This window comes from Erinaceus europaeus, chromosome 10 (genome assembly GCF_950295315.1).
Source record: "Erinaceus europaeus chromosome 10, mEriEur2.1, whole genome shotgun sequence".
NCBI classification, from domain to species: Eukaryota; Metazoa; Chordata; class Mammalia; order Eulipotyphla; family Erinaceidae; genus Erinaceus; species Erinaceus europaeus.
In genome coordinates, this window is record NC_080171.1 from 30,511,000 (window position 1) to 30,526,167 (window position 15,168).

General features: G+C 42.4%; 1 protein-coding gene across 5 annotated transcripts in view; it reads right to left on the minus strand.

The window, feature by feature from the left end:
• Nucleotides 1-15,168, minus strand: part of NTRK2 (neurotrophic receptor tyrosine kinase 2) — a 442,841-nt gene that overhangs the window by 322,375 nt on the left and 105,298 nt on the right. For 4 of the 5 annotated variants that reach the window (XR_009551996.1, XM_060199493.1, XM_060199492.1 and 1 more), the window contains exons 11-12: nt 13,779-13,882; nt 7,633-7,732 (exon numbers count right to left, since the gene is read on the minus strand). Coding sequence is in view for 4 of the 5 variants with exons in the window: in XM_060199493.1 (XP_060055476.1) it covers nt 7,633-7,732; nt 13,779-13,882 (204 nt within the window). In the remaining variant the exon portion in view is untranslated. Of the gene's footprint in view, nt 1-3,579; nt 3,647-7,632; nt 7,733-13,778; nt 13,883-15,168 lie in introns of those variants that run through there. The other variant, XM_060199494.1, reaches the window with a different exon arrangement.

The window sequence follows — 15,168 nt, forward strand, 5'->3', positions numbered from 1 at the left end:
GAAGAAGAAGAAAAAGAAAAGGAGGAGGAGGAAGAAAAAGTGAGGGTTGGAGGATCATATGGAAAACAGTTTGTCCTTAAAACTGTGGTTCTGGCTTTCTGTCACTTTTTTTTTTCCTCTTTTAAAAGTTAATCCAAATATCTGCTAAACTCAACCTCCTAAACTTTCCAGAATTGTTTTCAGCTCACATAAAAGAGCTTTAACTTTCAACCTTTCTAGCTTTGGCCCCACTATGTTTATGACTATTTTCAAATAACCACATTTTTGATTGCTGTTGAAAGACATTTAGACAATCATTTATAAAAGGAGAAACTTAAACTGAGGACCTTGAATCTGCAGTTAGGAAAATCTGGCTCTGTATTTTTGGGTGGTGTAGCTCTTCAATTAATTAATAATTGGAAATATCTAAAGCTCAGGACATCAGGAACAATTCAAATCAATGATTTAACAGCTAGAAGATACAGATCAGTGGTTTGGAAGTAAGGAAAGGAGTCTGCATAGGAAATTTGCAAGAAATTTTGCTATCAACATTACACAAGAAAAGAGATTTCTTCCTTGGTTCCTACTAAGAGATCTTAGGGTCACTTAGATATTTTCTCTAAAAGGACATAGTACACACCCAATAACTAGGGAATAAATGCCACGTGTGGACTTCTAGCAGGAAATTCAAGTAACACAAAGTTGATGGCTACAACTTTATTCGTTCACAGCGTGACAAGTGCCAAGCCTCCTCCACCCTTCTGGCTCCCTTATCTTTTTTCCAGCACTGGACACCAGCAATGCCATTAGGCAGGGCTCCCAACATGGAGCACTCCTTAAAGACTTGGCAGTCTTTGTGATCCTAGATGCTTCCATTTCCCCTTCATGCACACATCTTTAGTGAAGGAAGGGAGCCAGGAAGTAATGTGAGAGCTAAACATAAGACTTAGTTACAACACTAGTGAGAGCATTCAAAGGCCTGGTTGCCTATTCTGTAGGCAATAAAACTGCTCAGGAAAAGTCTTTGAGCCCCATCTCAGTGAAAATTAAAATTAGAATAAACTAGAAGCAGTCTTAAAAGGGATAAACTTAAATATACACTGCATATAAGCTACATTTTCTGTACATTTTTGCACATTCATATTAATGTACTTAGGAATAATCTGTGTACAGTTGACAAAGCACTCACAGAGGGGCTTTCTATGGGGTTTTAGCAATTGTGAAAACTAGGTACTTGACCAACAGGATACTGTAAAGGCACAGACATGAAGATGGAAAAATGGACTGAGGTAAATTCTACCTCTTGACATCTTTATTAAAATAGGAATGCTAGCCTACTGGGTACTAGAAATGATAAGCTTAAAATATATCAAGTGATAAGGAAAGATAAATCTTAGATTAACACCAAGATGGGAGTCACCATCTGCCACTTCTGTTAGCTTCAGAGCTGGACAAAAACATTTATTCTAAGGCCAAACATTCAAAAGCAGACAGGCAGAAAATGAAGTTGGCCATGTGAAAATTGAAAAGTCTGACTGGACCAAACTCCAAACTTAACTAATAATTTTATCAAAATCTACACAGCTTAAGACAAAATGATCTTCTGCCTATGATCATCATTTATCTGGAATACTTTAAGCTGGGGGTGCAGGAGGTTAAGTCTTTAAATACTCTGGGCTTACTACTGGGAGGGTAGTGATGAATAAACTCAATATAAACACTGTCACCAGGAAGCTCACAGTCTGGTTTACCTGGACTAGTGTGAGCCTCAGTATTAGGTTCCAGTGAATCAAAGAAAGAACAGGAAAAGAAAATCCTATGAGGTTTACAGTCATCTAGATCCATCTCCAAACAACATGCCATAGTTCAATGGCCGTAATCTAAACTCCAGATTTAGTACACTGGCTTGGAATTTAGAGACCAACTGCCCATCTAAACAACACTATCAACAGTATCTGGGTTCTTAGGCCAATTCATAAAGGTTGCTCTGTATACAGAAGAATATATATATGTGTGTGTGTGTGTGTGTGTGTGTGTGTGTGTGTGTGTAAAACTCTTTTTTCTTTCTTTAATCCTTCTTTTCTTAATCTCTCCTCTCCTTCCTCTATTTATTTTAATGAGAAAAAGACAGAGAACTATAGCAGATGCTAGGATCAAGCCTGGGACTTCATGCCTGGGAGTCCCACCTCTGTCTCCTGAGTCACCTCCCAACTCATTACAGTGTACTTGTAAGAGCTTCCTAATTTCTATTACTCTGGGCCTTTCAAATGAGCAGTATTAACATGTATCTTATAATCCTGAGGCTATTACCACAGACTGAAAGTGTGATACTTGAGTGTGAAGTGTACCAAGCTAATAAGGGTGAGGAAAAGGTTATTAACACCTATAGGAAGACTGGCCATCACCTGCCAATCGTAATCTAGCTTCAGACTAGGAGAAAAATAATGAGGGTTAAATCTCCCTAAAGAAACATAGGAGGACCAGAAGTACATTTGGGATAGCTCCTTTCTACCAGCCATTGAACATTGATGCTATGTCTACAGTTTTGGTCAAGGCCACACACATTTTGTGCCATGGTAACTCAAAAATTACAACTGACGTACTTCCTGGTCATGTCAGGAATTCTGTTGCATTTAACACGTTCTTTCCTTTTTTGACATATATGTTTCTGCATTTAGAAGACATTCATTTACATTCATCTTGAGGTCCCTTTTTATGCAATTTCTTTGTGCTTATGGCATGAGCTTTGTCTTCTAGACAAAATTATCAACTCAGTCTCAGACTGGTAAGACAATCATAATTCATTTCATGCCTGTTTTGTTTAGCTCATGGCAGAGAAAGATGTGTAGCTAGAAATAGAAACATATGCAATTATAAACAAGAACATGAGTCTCTGGGATGATTTTAAAAAAGCAATTTTATGTATGTTTAAGAATTAGGGAACAACTACAACAATAAAACAACAAGGGCAATAAAAGAGAATGTGTGTATATATATATATATATATAGTAGCACAGCGGGGTTAAGGACAGGTGGCACAAAGCACAAGGACCAACATAAAGATCCCAGTTCGAGCCCCCAGCTCCCCACTTGCAGGGGGTTGCTTCACAAGTGGTGAAGCAGGTCTGCAGGTGTCTATCTTTCTCTCCCCCTCTGTCTTCCCCTCTCTCCATTTCTCTCTGTCCTATCCAACAATGACGACATCAATAACAACAACAATAATAACTACAATAATAAAACAACAAGGGCAACAAAAAAGAATAAATAAATATAAAATAAAGAATAAGGGAACAAAATAGACTATAGTAGCTAGTGCCTGAAGACAGTCATTTCCTGTCACTGTGACAAGGTCAAGCAAAATCTTCCTTATAATTTGTAAAGAACAGCCCTGGGTTATACTCAGGAAATGCAGGCGCTATAGTAGTATTCACCCCAAATTATCCAAATGTGTTAATGTTTCAGTCTCAGCAACAGAAAGTCTATGTGAAATGTAATATATACTAAAATGTGTTTTTCATTAACCTATATTACTAATCAAGAAAGCTGCCAGCATTTACAGATAATTTGGTTACACGTTTAAAAGGGTGGGGGGAGCAAGTGGTGGCACACCTGGTCAGGTGCACATTTCACCATGTGCCAGGATCTGGGTTCAGGCTCCTAGCCCCACCTGTGGGAGGAAAGCTTCATGAACAATAAAGTAGTGCTTCTGGTCTCTCCCCGTCTTCCCTTCCCCTCCCAACTGCTCTCTGTTTCTACTTAATTTAAAAAAAAAAATTTTAATGCGAATAAAAGGGGGCAAGCGGTGGCATACCCAGTCAAGCACACTTAGTACTAAACACAAGGAACCCTTCAAGGATCCGGGTTCAAGCCCCTGGCTCCCTACCTGAAGGGAGGACACTGCACAAATGGTAAAGCAGGTCTCTCTCCTTATCTCCCCCTCCCCTCTCAGTTTCTCTCTGACATGTCTAATCAAATGGAAAAAAACACAAATTATATATATATATATATATATATATATATATATATATGTATGTATATATATAGTGTCTCCGGGGTTATTGCTTATCATTGTTGTTGTTATTATTGTTGTTGTCAGATAGGACAGAGAAAAATCAAGAGAGAAGGGGAAGACAGAGAGGGGGAGAGAAAGATAGACACCTGCAGACCTACTTCACTGCTTGTGAAGCGACCCCCCTGCAGGTAGGGATCCTTATGCCAGTCCTTGCACTTTGCACTATGTGCACTTAACCTGCTGCACCACTGCCTGACCCCCCCAAATAAAATATATATTTTTAATATTTATTTATTTATTTTCCCTTTTGTTGCCCTTGTTGTTTAGCATTGTTGTGGTTATTGATGTTGTTGTTGTTGGATAAGACAGAGAGAAATGGAGAGAGCAGGGAAAGACAGAGAGGGGAAGAGAAAGATAGACACCTGCACACCTGCTTCACTGCCTGTGAAGTGACTCCCCTGCAGGTGAGGAGCAGGGGGCTCAAACCAGGATCCTTATGCTGGTCCTTGCACTTTGCACCACATGCACTTAACCCGCTGTGCCACCGCCCAACTCCCCAAATAAAATATTTTTACAAACACTAAGTTGGGCTAGGAAAGAGTTCCTAAATGTTGTTCCAAGGGTTCTCAAAGCTTTTTCTGAACTCCTAGACATATCTTCTCTCTGAAGGGTCCTTTAGGTGAAGGGTCTTGAAGTAAACTCTGGAGTTGAGAAAGTGATATGACTAGAATCTGATTCTCCAATCAAATCTCTGTTTAGAGATATCCACTCCAAGTCTCCCTAAGCAGAGAAAGCCCGTGATCACAAAGAATAAGCACAAAATCAGTAGTAGGTAGCTAACACGCCAAGAGCAGCAACCTGGCTCAGACCTGAGTGCCAGCTGAAACAGTAAGCCAGAAAGGTCTGCAAAGCAATGGGTGATCAAAGTTTGCACTGTCTCTTCCTCATCTTGTCACACGAAGAAAGGCCTGAGAGAACACAATTATCCCACAGAACATAGAACATGCCCCATAGTCATTCTCCAAGAATGCTTGGGCAACAGTAACATCAAATCCCTTGGAAACTATGAGAAATGACAGATTCCAGGCCTACTAAAGACATATGATTCAAAAACTCTCAGGACAACCCAAAAGTTGGTGTTTTGATAAGCTCTTCAAGATCCTGACGCATTGTCAAGTTTCAGAACCATTACTAAAGGATTAGTTAAAACCACAGTAACATACTTCCTTCCAAAGAGCTGTCTGTAATTGGAAAATGAGAGCTCGTCCTAGAGAGATCATGCCAGAGAGAGAGGGAAAAGAAGGAGGAGGAAAGAAGAGAGACAAGAAAAGGATGGGAATGGAGAGAGGAGAGGAGGAAAGAAGAGGAGAGGGGAGGAGATAGGGGAGGGGAAAAGGGAGAGGGGAGAGGGGAAGGGAGGGGAGAGGGTAGGGGAGGGGAGAGGAGAGGGGAAGGGGAAGGGGAGGGGAGAGGAGAGGGGAAGGGGAAGGGGAGGGGAGAAGGGTGGGAAGAGGGGAGGGGAAGGGAGGGGAGGGGAGAGAGGAGGGAAGAGGGGAGGGGAAGGGAGGGGAGGAGAGAGAGGAGGGAAGAGGGGAGGGGAAGGGAGGGGAGAGGGGAGGGGAGGGGAGAGGAGAGGGGAAGGGGAAGGGGAGGGGAGAGGGGAGGGAAGAGGGGAGGGGAAGGGAAGGGAGGGGAGAGAGGAGGGAAGAGGGGAGGGGAAGGGAGGGGAGGGGAGAGAGGAAGGGAAGAGGAGGGGAGAGAAGAGGGGAGGGGAGAGGGGAAGGGAAGGGGAAGGAAATGGGGAGGGGGAGGGGAAGGGAGGGAGAGAGGGGAGGGGAGGGGGAAGGGAGAGGGGAGAGAGGAGGGGAGAGGGGAGGGGAGAGGGGAGGGGAGGGAGGAAGGGAAGAGGAGGGGAGAGAAGAGGGGAGAGGGGAAGGGAAGGGGAAGGAAATGGGGAGGGGGAGGGGAAGGGAGGGAGAGAGGGGAGGGGAGGGGGAAGGGAGAGGGGAGAGAGGAGGGGAGAGGGGAGGGGAGAGGGGAGGGGAGGGAGGAAGGGAAGAGGAGGGGAGAGAAGAGGGGAGAGGGGAAGGGAAGGGGAAGGAAATGGGGAGGGGGAGGGGGAAGGGAGGGGGACAGGGGAGGGGAGGGGAAGGGAGAGGGGCGAGAGGAGGGGAGGGGGCAGGGAGAGGGGAGAGGGGAGGGGAGGGGGAAGGGAGAGGGGAGAGGGGAGGGGAGGGGAGAGGGGAGGGGAGGGGAGAGGGGAGGGGAGAGGGAAGGGGAGAGGGGAGGGGAGGGGAGAGGGGAGGGGAGGGGAGAGGGAAGGGGAGAGGGGAGGGGAGGGGGAGGGGTGGGGGAGGGGAGAGGGGAGAGGGAAGGGGAGGGGAGAGGGGAGGGGGAGGGGTGGGGGAGGGGAGAGGGGAGAGGGAAGGGGAGGGGAGGGGAGGAGAGGGGAGGGGGAGGGGAGGGTAGAGGGGAAGGGAAGGAGAGGGAAGGGAAGGGAAGGGAAGGGAAGGGAAGGGAAGGGAAGGGAAGGGAAGGGAAGGGAAGGGAAGAGGGCAAAGCTCAACAGGCCAAAGGAGAGTCAAGAATAAGGGGTATTTTGGGGAGGAGGTGAGGATATGCCCAATTTAGCCCTACTCCTTCCTGTTTGTTTTGGGTTAGTAATCTTTTGGTCATGGGTATCAACAAGAGGGGGAGGAGAAAAGATCAGAAATAGAGGTGATTTGCTCCAGAGCACTGTGAATGCTGCACAACTTCCTGCTATTTAAACATTCCAAATAAAAAATAAAACATTAACAGTAACTACAATCAACCACACAGATCAAAACAAATTTACCAGACTTTCTGTCCAACACAACTAATAAACCAATAAAATTCTTTACAACTCTCCCATGTTAATGGTTATTTATAAGAGACCACACAAATTTTATCTATACCATAATAACATGTAAGTGAAAACCTCAGAGAATATGTTTTTAAACTACTTTAACTCTTGACTATTTACATAACAAGGACATTTAAACATGTTGGACCCTACATTTAATTTCTAATTCACTGAAAGAGATCAGAGGTATATGCTTGGGCAGCACAGTCCCAAATTTTCAGTAGAGCACTAGGAATTTCTCCACTAAAGAAACAGTGACTCATTCCCAAATTTTAGCTAGGCCATCAATGGTTGTTTCTCAGTGCTTTTACGATTTCTAAAGATAAGGATCAAGAAAAACAGTAGCAACACCAAAAGTATACCACAGGAAGAACTAGAAGTCAAATTTATAGCAGAAAAGGTCTTTCTGTACAAAATGTAGGTGATCATAACCAGCTTATTTCCACTGAGCCTTGCCTTCCTTTCTGGAACAGAAGGAACACTTGGGTTCTATAGGCCTATGTCACTATTCATCACTTGATAGTCAAGAAACCAGTTCTGTGTCTTCTGGGACAACTGTCCTCATTGGAAAGTGGGTTGTGCTGAGTAATCAACATTATTTTGCTCTGTCTTGATTTATACTATCATATTCTTGTTGCTATTTTTTTTCTAGTCTTAAAACCTAGTCATTGTAAATCTGTTTCCTTCTTCAATGGTGATCAGCATTAGTCATAAGCAACAATGACTGCACAGAAGAAGTAAACATAGCCCTTCTTACCTTTCATGCCAAACTTGGAATGTCTTGCCAGCTTCAGCAGAAACAGCATTACAAGCAGACAGAATCCCACCACAGATGCAATTACCACCACAGCATAGACCTGCACAAAGGAGTGGAGGGCAGTTATGATCTGAATCATTAATTCTCTATACCTAGATGATGATGATGATGGTGGTGGTGATTTAATAGTTAATATTTTTGAATGCTTACTACTTGCTCTAAGAATTGTACATATATCAGTTCACTTAATCCTCAATAACTCTCTTCTTTAGTAAAGTATTAACAAGTAAGACAGATGTTAAAGCTAATAAAATAGGTTATGCAGGTTACATCATCTACAAAAATTACACATATAGCTTCTTTTTATCATAAAGATTGAATTTATTATCTTTTTGAATATGACATAATAACAGGGAAGCCCCCAAAACATACAGACAGGAACAACAGTAGCAATAAGGGAAATGATGAATTTGTGTCTACTCCAGATACCTAGTAATAGAGGTCTAGACTAAGTGTAAATCCCTCAACCCAAGTAGATAGTATAACTTCCCTTGTTCTTCCTTCCTTCCTTCCTTTTTTTTTTCTTTTTGAGTTTGCTATATGTGGTCTTTATTACATCAAAGGTTTTTCTTCTATTCCTAATTTCTTTCTTTTTCTTAAGTTTTTATTTATAAAATGGGAGTACGGACAAGATCATAAGGTAAGAGGGGTACAATTCTCACTACCAGAACTCCATATCCCATTCCCTCCCCTGATTGGTTCCCTATTTTTTAACCCTCTGGAAGTATGGACCCAGGGTCATTATGGGATGCAGAAGGTGGGAGGTCTGGCTTCTGTAATTGCTTCTCTGCTGAACACGGGCATTGACAGATCGATCCATACTCCCAGCCTGCCTCTCTCTTTCCTTAGTGGGGCATGGATCTGGGGAGGTGGGGCTCCAGACCACAATGGTAGGCTTGTCTGCCCTGGGAAGTCTATGTGTGTCTCCTGCTAGCTTGCCTACCTACCTAGCTAATTATCTGAAGAGTGTATATAAAACATAATAACAAAATACTAGTAAGTTTTAGAGCTTGTAAAAGACAGAATTGGGGTACAGAAGGTAGGAGTTCTGGCTTCTGTAATTGCTTCTCCACTGAACATGGGCATTTGTAGGTTGATCCACACCCCAGCCTCTTTTTATCTTTCTGATCCATATTCCCAGTGGGGGAGAAGTGATAGGATGAAAAGAGGGCTCTAAACTCCAGCTTCATCAGTTCCCAGAAAGAGATAAGGAAAAGGATAGGGACATATGAAGGTGGTAATGTCATGAGTGCCTTGGAGGGGAAGAGAGGATTGGATCAGGAAAAAAAGGGGGGGCAACTATGTATAAATGTGGACAGATAGTTGTAGAGATGATGGTTGGCCCATGTCTACCTTAGGTAACTGTGGTGGACTGCAGTGGGGAGACTGATGATTCAGAACTCTGGTGGTAGGAATGGGGTGGATTTAAACTCCTGTTGACATGTAATTATGTAAAATAAAAAATTATTTAAAAAATTTAAAAAGATAGAGTTGGGTTCATTTTTACTATTCTGCTATTGTGCTTTGTTTGAAATTTTTCCATAATAAAAATATGTATTTTAAAGATTTGCTTTTATGAGAGAGCGAGAGATCTGGCACATGCAGTACTAGAGCTCTAACACAGATCCTCACACATATAAGACTTGAGCTCTACCTGCTGAACTATCTCCCTAGACATAGATATTTTTAACTTTGCTACAATTTTATTGTTCTTGATAGTTAAGGTTTCCAGAAGCAGTATGTTGGGCTGGAAGGAAGCAAGAAGAAACTTGAGAGTGACTTCAATTTATGATAACTCATTGGGTTGTAAACATAATATAATATATACTATTCTGTAAATGTGACACACAAAATTTTTGTCTTTCTTTTTTTATTTATTTATTTATTTATTTATTTATTTATTTATTTATTTTTACCAGAGCACTACTCATCTCTATGTTGTAGTGGTGCAGGGGATTGAACCTAGCACCTCAGAGCCTTAGCACTGAAAGATTTTTCCATAACCATTATATTATCTCTCTAGCTCAATAGACAAAGGTTTTATAAGTTCAAAAATGTGATTATAAGATGTGGATTGTGCAATTAGAGAGGGAAGATGAAAATTGATGGGAGTCTTGTCACAGCCTTGAACTTTATTGGTTAGGATTTAAAGTTTCATTTACTTACATAATAATACTTATGACTGATATCCTCTTGTAGAAATCAACCATGCAGTTTCCTAACTATTTCTGTTTTTTCCTGTGCTTTGCTGTGTGAAATCCTTTCCTAGTTTCTTTGAGTTGAACTAGACTGAAAAGTGATACATTCTGGTCAATGAGTTGCATTTCCTTTCACTGTCAGGTGGAGTGTTTCACTGCTAGCCAAGATCTTAGGCTAAGATAGGGCTTCTCAGTCACAGCTGATGTTACATCCACAGCATATCTGGCAACTTGACATTATCATAACTGGGGGGGGTTGGTGGGAGGTTGCTACTAGCACCTAGTGGGTCAAGACCAGGTGTGCGATTAAACACCCAACAGTTCCCAGGAGACACACACACACACACACACACACACACACACACACACACACACGTACCAATAGTACCAAGGTAGACAATAAATCCTGCTCTAGCATGTTCCTGCTCTCTGTCACAATAAATATCAGTTTTCAAAAGTCTCATCTCTCCTGTCTTGGAACAAGGACAAGACTGACATTGCTCCTAGCCAATACATGACATCAAGCAAGAAATCAACCTTTGATATTTTAAGTCACCAAGATTTGGGGATTTTTGTTACTGAAGCATATTTTTTAACATATTTGGATTTCTTTTTTTTTAATTATCCTTATTTATTTATTGGATAGAGACAGCGAGAAATTAAGAGGAGGAGGGAAGCTAGAGAGGGAGAGAGACAGAAAGACAACTGCAGACCTGTTTCACCTCTCGCAAATCTTTCCCCCTGCAGGTGGGGACCAGGGGCTCAAACCTGGGTCCTTGTGCACTGTAGCATGTGCACTCAACCAGGTGCACCACCATTCAGCCCCACTGAAGCATATTTTTTAATGTTTTATTAGGAAAATAATGATTTACAAGATACTGCTGTGACATGGGTACAATCATTTATTCTTCCATAACTGATCCCACCACCTATTTTGGTTCTTGCACACTGCTGGGCACTGGGTCTGAGAAACAACACAGAGTGGGACTAAATGCATAAGTTCTTCCTGAATGTTTAGCTCAGACTAGATGCACACCTTCAGAATTACTTAGCCTTTCAGCACCTCACCATCCTCATGTGTGAGATAGGGTAAAAATTAATTTCACTTTACAGGTTGTAATTTTTTAAAAATATTTATTTATTCCCTTGTGTTGCCCTTGTTTATTGTTGTAGTTATTATTGTTGTTATTGATGTCATTGTTGTTAGATAGGACAGAGAGAAATGAAGAGAGGCGGGGAAGACAGAGAAAGGGAGAGAAAGACACCTGCAGACCTGCTTCACTGCCTGTGAAGCGACTCCTCTGCAGGTGGGGAGCCGGGGTTCGAACCAGTATCCTTACGCTAGTCCTTGCACTTCGTGCCACGTGTGCTTAACACACTGCGTTACCGCCCAACTCCCTACAGGTAGTAAATTCTAAATGAGTTAATACAGAGAGAATAAGCTTAGAACAATGGCTATATTACACATGGTAATAAACTATGTTGTTTGCTTATAACATTCCTTTTTTTACTGCCACAGCCCTGGCTTAAGTATGTAGCACATGTCTTTATTACTGCACCAGACCCCAACTGTATTCCTTCCAGTCTCCCTGATCTGCAACCTATTATGCAGTGTTGAGTTAGTCTAATCAGTTTAGAAATTTTACTCTTTGTGCCTCCATCTAGGTTATCAGAAACTATTCTAGAGGCAAGGAATGCTATGAAAAACAATAAGCAGTCTGTCTTACAATCTGTTTTTCTAGAGGATCTAAGAAAGTGCACATTAAACAAATAAAGGAGTAAATAAGCAAAGTAAATGTAGACCATAGAATTGCTGGAAAGAAAATGAGAAAGAGGAATGACCAACTACTGACCACCTAGATAAATCCCTGTGACCATAAGAAAGTGTGTATCTAGCAGACACAGTAAGTATAAATGCTATGATTCAACAGTAAGCCTGAAGCATGCAAAAAAGCATTACAAAGATGTAGGTGGATGACTGGGAGGTGGCTATCATTCCTGAGTTTTTTTCCCTATCACTTACATATATAAAAGCTATTTGGGGGTCAGGCAATAGCACAGCAGGTTAAGTGCACATGGCACAAAGTGCAAGGACTAGCGAAGGGACCCCGGTTCAAGCCCCCAGCTCCTCACCTGCAGGGAAGTCACTTCACAGGCGGTGAAGCAGGTCTGCAGGTGTCTGTCTTTCCCCCTCTCTGTCTTCCTCTCCTCTCTCCATTTCTCTCTGTCCTATCCAACAACAATGGCATCAATAACAACAACAATAATAACCACAACAATGATAAAACAAAAAGGAAAAAAAATAGCCTCCAGGAACAGTGGATTCATGGTGAAGGCACCAAGCCCCAGAAATAACCCTGGAAGCAAACAAAAAAATAAAAGTAAAAATTATTCTTAACCTGCAGATGGCATAAAACCAGATATCAACAGGCCTTGGCCCACCGGCCATAGCTCGCTGAGCCCGGGGTTACCTTCGGTCACAGCAGTAGATGTGGGGAGAGGTGGATGGGTCTAGTGGCTTGTAAGGTGTCAGAGCTCACAGCACGCATGACTGGGATAAGTAAGGAAAAGAACAGAATGGAGGGAAACCTGCTGGGTTTTGACTGAGCAACTGACAGCTCCAGCCAGAAGCCCCGCTGCTGAGCACACCCCCTTCAATGGCACCTCACTGTGCAATAAATCCAACCACCTGCCACTGTGTTTCAAGACCTCATGATCTGGCACAAGCAACTTCAGCCCTTTGTCTGACTGCCACCCTTCACATGCGTCAACGTCCGATAAAACTATTTCCCAGTCTTCAAGCTCTTGTCTCATGCTCAAACTGCCCTTCCTATCCACTCTGTGATGTCCAAATCCCACCTGTCCATCCTGCACAAGTTGTGGAATGTGCCTCTAGTCTCACAGAGGTTGCTCTGACTCTACTAGCAGGAAGACAGGAAGAAGCAGAGGAGAGCTTTTCTCTCTCACTCCCTTGCCCCCACCCCACCCCGAACCCTCAGTGCATGGCAGCTTCTACTGTAGTTTAAGTGCTAGTCTTCACATCTCAAATGTCTGGCTGAAGAAAATCTCCTAAAGGAGGGATCTGAGCATCATTCATATATTTATGTCCTCCTGCAATCAAACTGTCCTTTCAAACACCTACTTTCACTATTTCTGATGGATACTGCCACTTTTTAAAAACTATTTAAGAAGACAGGTGTGAAGTTATGAGAAATAGGAATACATATCCTCAAATGAGAAAGCTATTTTCTTGCTCTTCTAGTAAAACTCTTTTTAACGACAGGCATTTAAGGTAAAGACTATACACCTGAAACCAACATGGTGTGGTAAACCTAAGTACATCAATAAGAAATTTAAATATAAAATAAGAAGTACCAAGAATTAAAATGGTGCACAAAGGTAAAACAAGTTAGAAGGTATGATAGCACTATCTCTTCTTTTCCACTTTCTTGTGAATCCCCCCAAACTTTAATGCCCTATTTACACTTGTACTTTTTTGTTTGTTTTATTGCCAACAGGATTATTACTGAGACTTAGTGACTGCATGATGAATTTACCACTCCCAGTGACCATTTCTTCTCTTTTTTTTTTTTCCAATAGATATGGAGAAACTGAGAGGGAAGGTTGAGAGAAGGAAAAACAGTGACACCTGTGGCACTGATTCACCAATCATGAAGCTTCTTTCATGAAGTGGGGAGTGGGGACTTGAACCCAGTTCCTTAAGCATCACAATGTATATACTCTTATCGAGGGCACCACTGTCTGGCCCACTCTACTTACATCTGAAAAAAATGGCTTTTCAAAAAGACATGTATTGATATAGCTCCCTTTTAGTCAATCAAAATGCTAAGAATTAGTCCAGAGAAACAAACTACCTATCCAACTCACCGAGAGGTGTTCACGACCTGCTTTGTCAGCAATGCCTGTGGTAGGGATCTCACTACTTCTATTCGTGGTGTCCCCGATGTCATTTGCTGCAGTGCCATAATCATCTTACATTTGAGAAAGGGAAAACAGACAAAACCATTAAATTTTCTGTAGGCTGCCAATAGACAGGAGGCCACAATTTGACATAAAACAAAGCAAGACAATTTATAAAGGCTCCAAACCATTGACAGCCTGATTAGCAAAGAATGTGACCTGATTATTGCATAGAATCCATTGTAACATTAAGATGTTATTATGCTAAAACAGTACTTAACCCAGATCTTTACATCATTAATTTTTGGTCAAAGTCTAAACCCAGGGCTGGGGAAGTGACTCAGCATTAGAATGCTTGCCATACATTCTAGCCTCACTCCCTAGCACAGCATACAGAATACTCTGAATAGATGTAGGGCTTTTCTTTATACATAAGAATGTAACTTTTTTTTTTCCCTCCAGGGTTATTGCTGGGCTCGGTGCCTGCACCACGAATCCACCTCTCCTGTAGGCCATTTTTCCCCCTTTTTGTTGCCTCATTGTGGTTATTATTATTGCTATTGTTGATGTTCGTTGTTGGACAGGACAGAGAGAAATGGAGAGAGGAGGGGAAGACAGCGGGGGGGGGGGAGAGAAAGACAGACACCTGCAGACCTGCTTCACCACCTGTGAAGAGACTCCCCTGCAGGTGGGGAGCCGGCAGCCCGAACCGGGATCCTTACGCTGGTCCCTACGCTTTGTACCACATGCGCTTAACCCACTGCGCCACCGCCCGACCCCCAACTTTTTTTTTTTAATGACGAATCAAATATAACTATAGAAGTGTGAACCACTCACTCCAGAGTCATAGATTCATATGCCTGGAAGGTTATTTTTAAAGGCTGGGTCTTAGGATGGCAAGGCAGCTCATTTAGTGTATTGTTTGTCATGTGCATAAGTCAGGTTCAAATCCAGCTCCCACTGCACTGGAGCGAGCTTCAGTGCTGTGATATCCGCCCCTCTCTCCTTCTGTCTCTTTGTCTCTGTCTCACTACCTGAAAAAGAAACTGTTAGGCTAGGAGAGATGAAGCACTACATGTAAGTTGAGGCTAACTGCCAGTCCAACCACTGTGGAGTATCAGCTGAGGAAAGTTAAATGACCAAAGTCACCTGGTCAGAACAATCAACATAAGAGCCAGATCTGAGAAGTCAAGCACTGAATTCAGGGCAGTAGCATCTTATTTGGGTACGAGAAAGGAACCCAAGATGGAATGTGGAGTTAACATTTATATGAAGTTTAGATTCACATCTAGATTTATCTGCAAGAGATATGAATTGCCAATATTTCAGTTTTGATATCAGTAGACAGGACACTTTA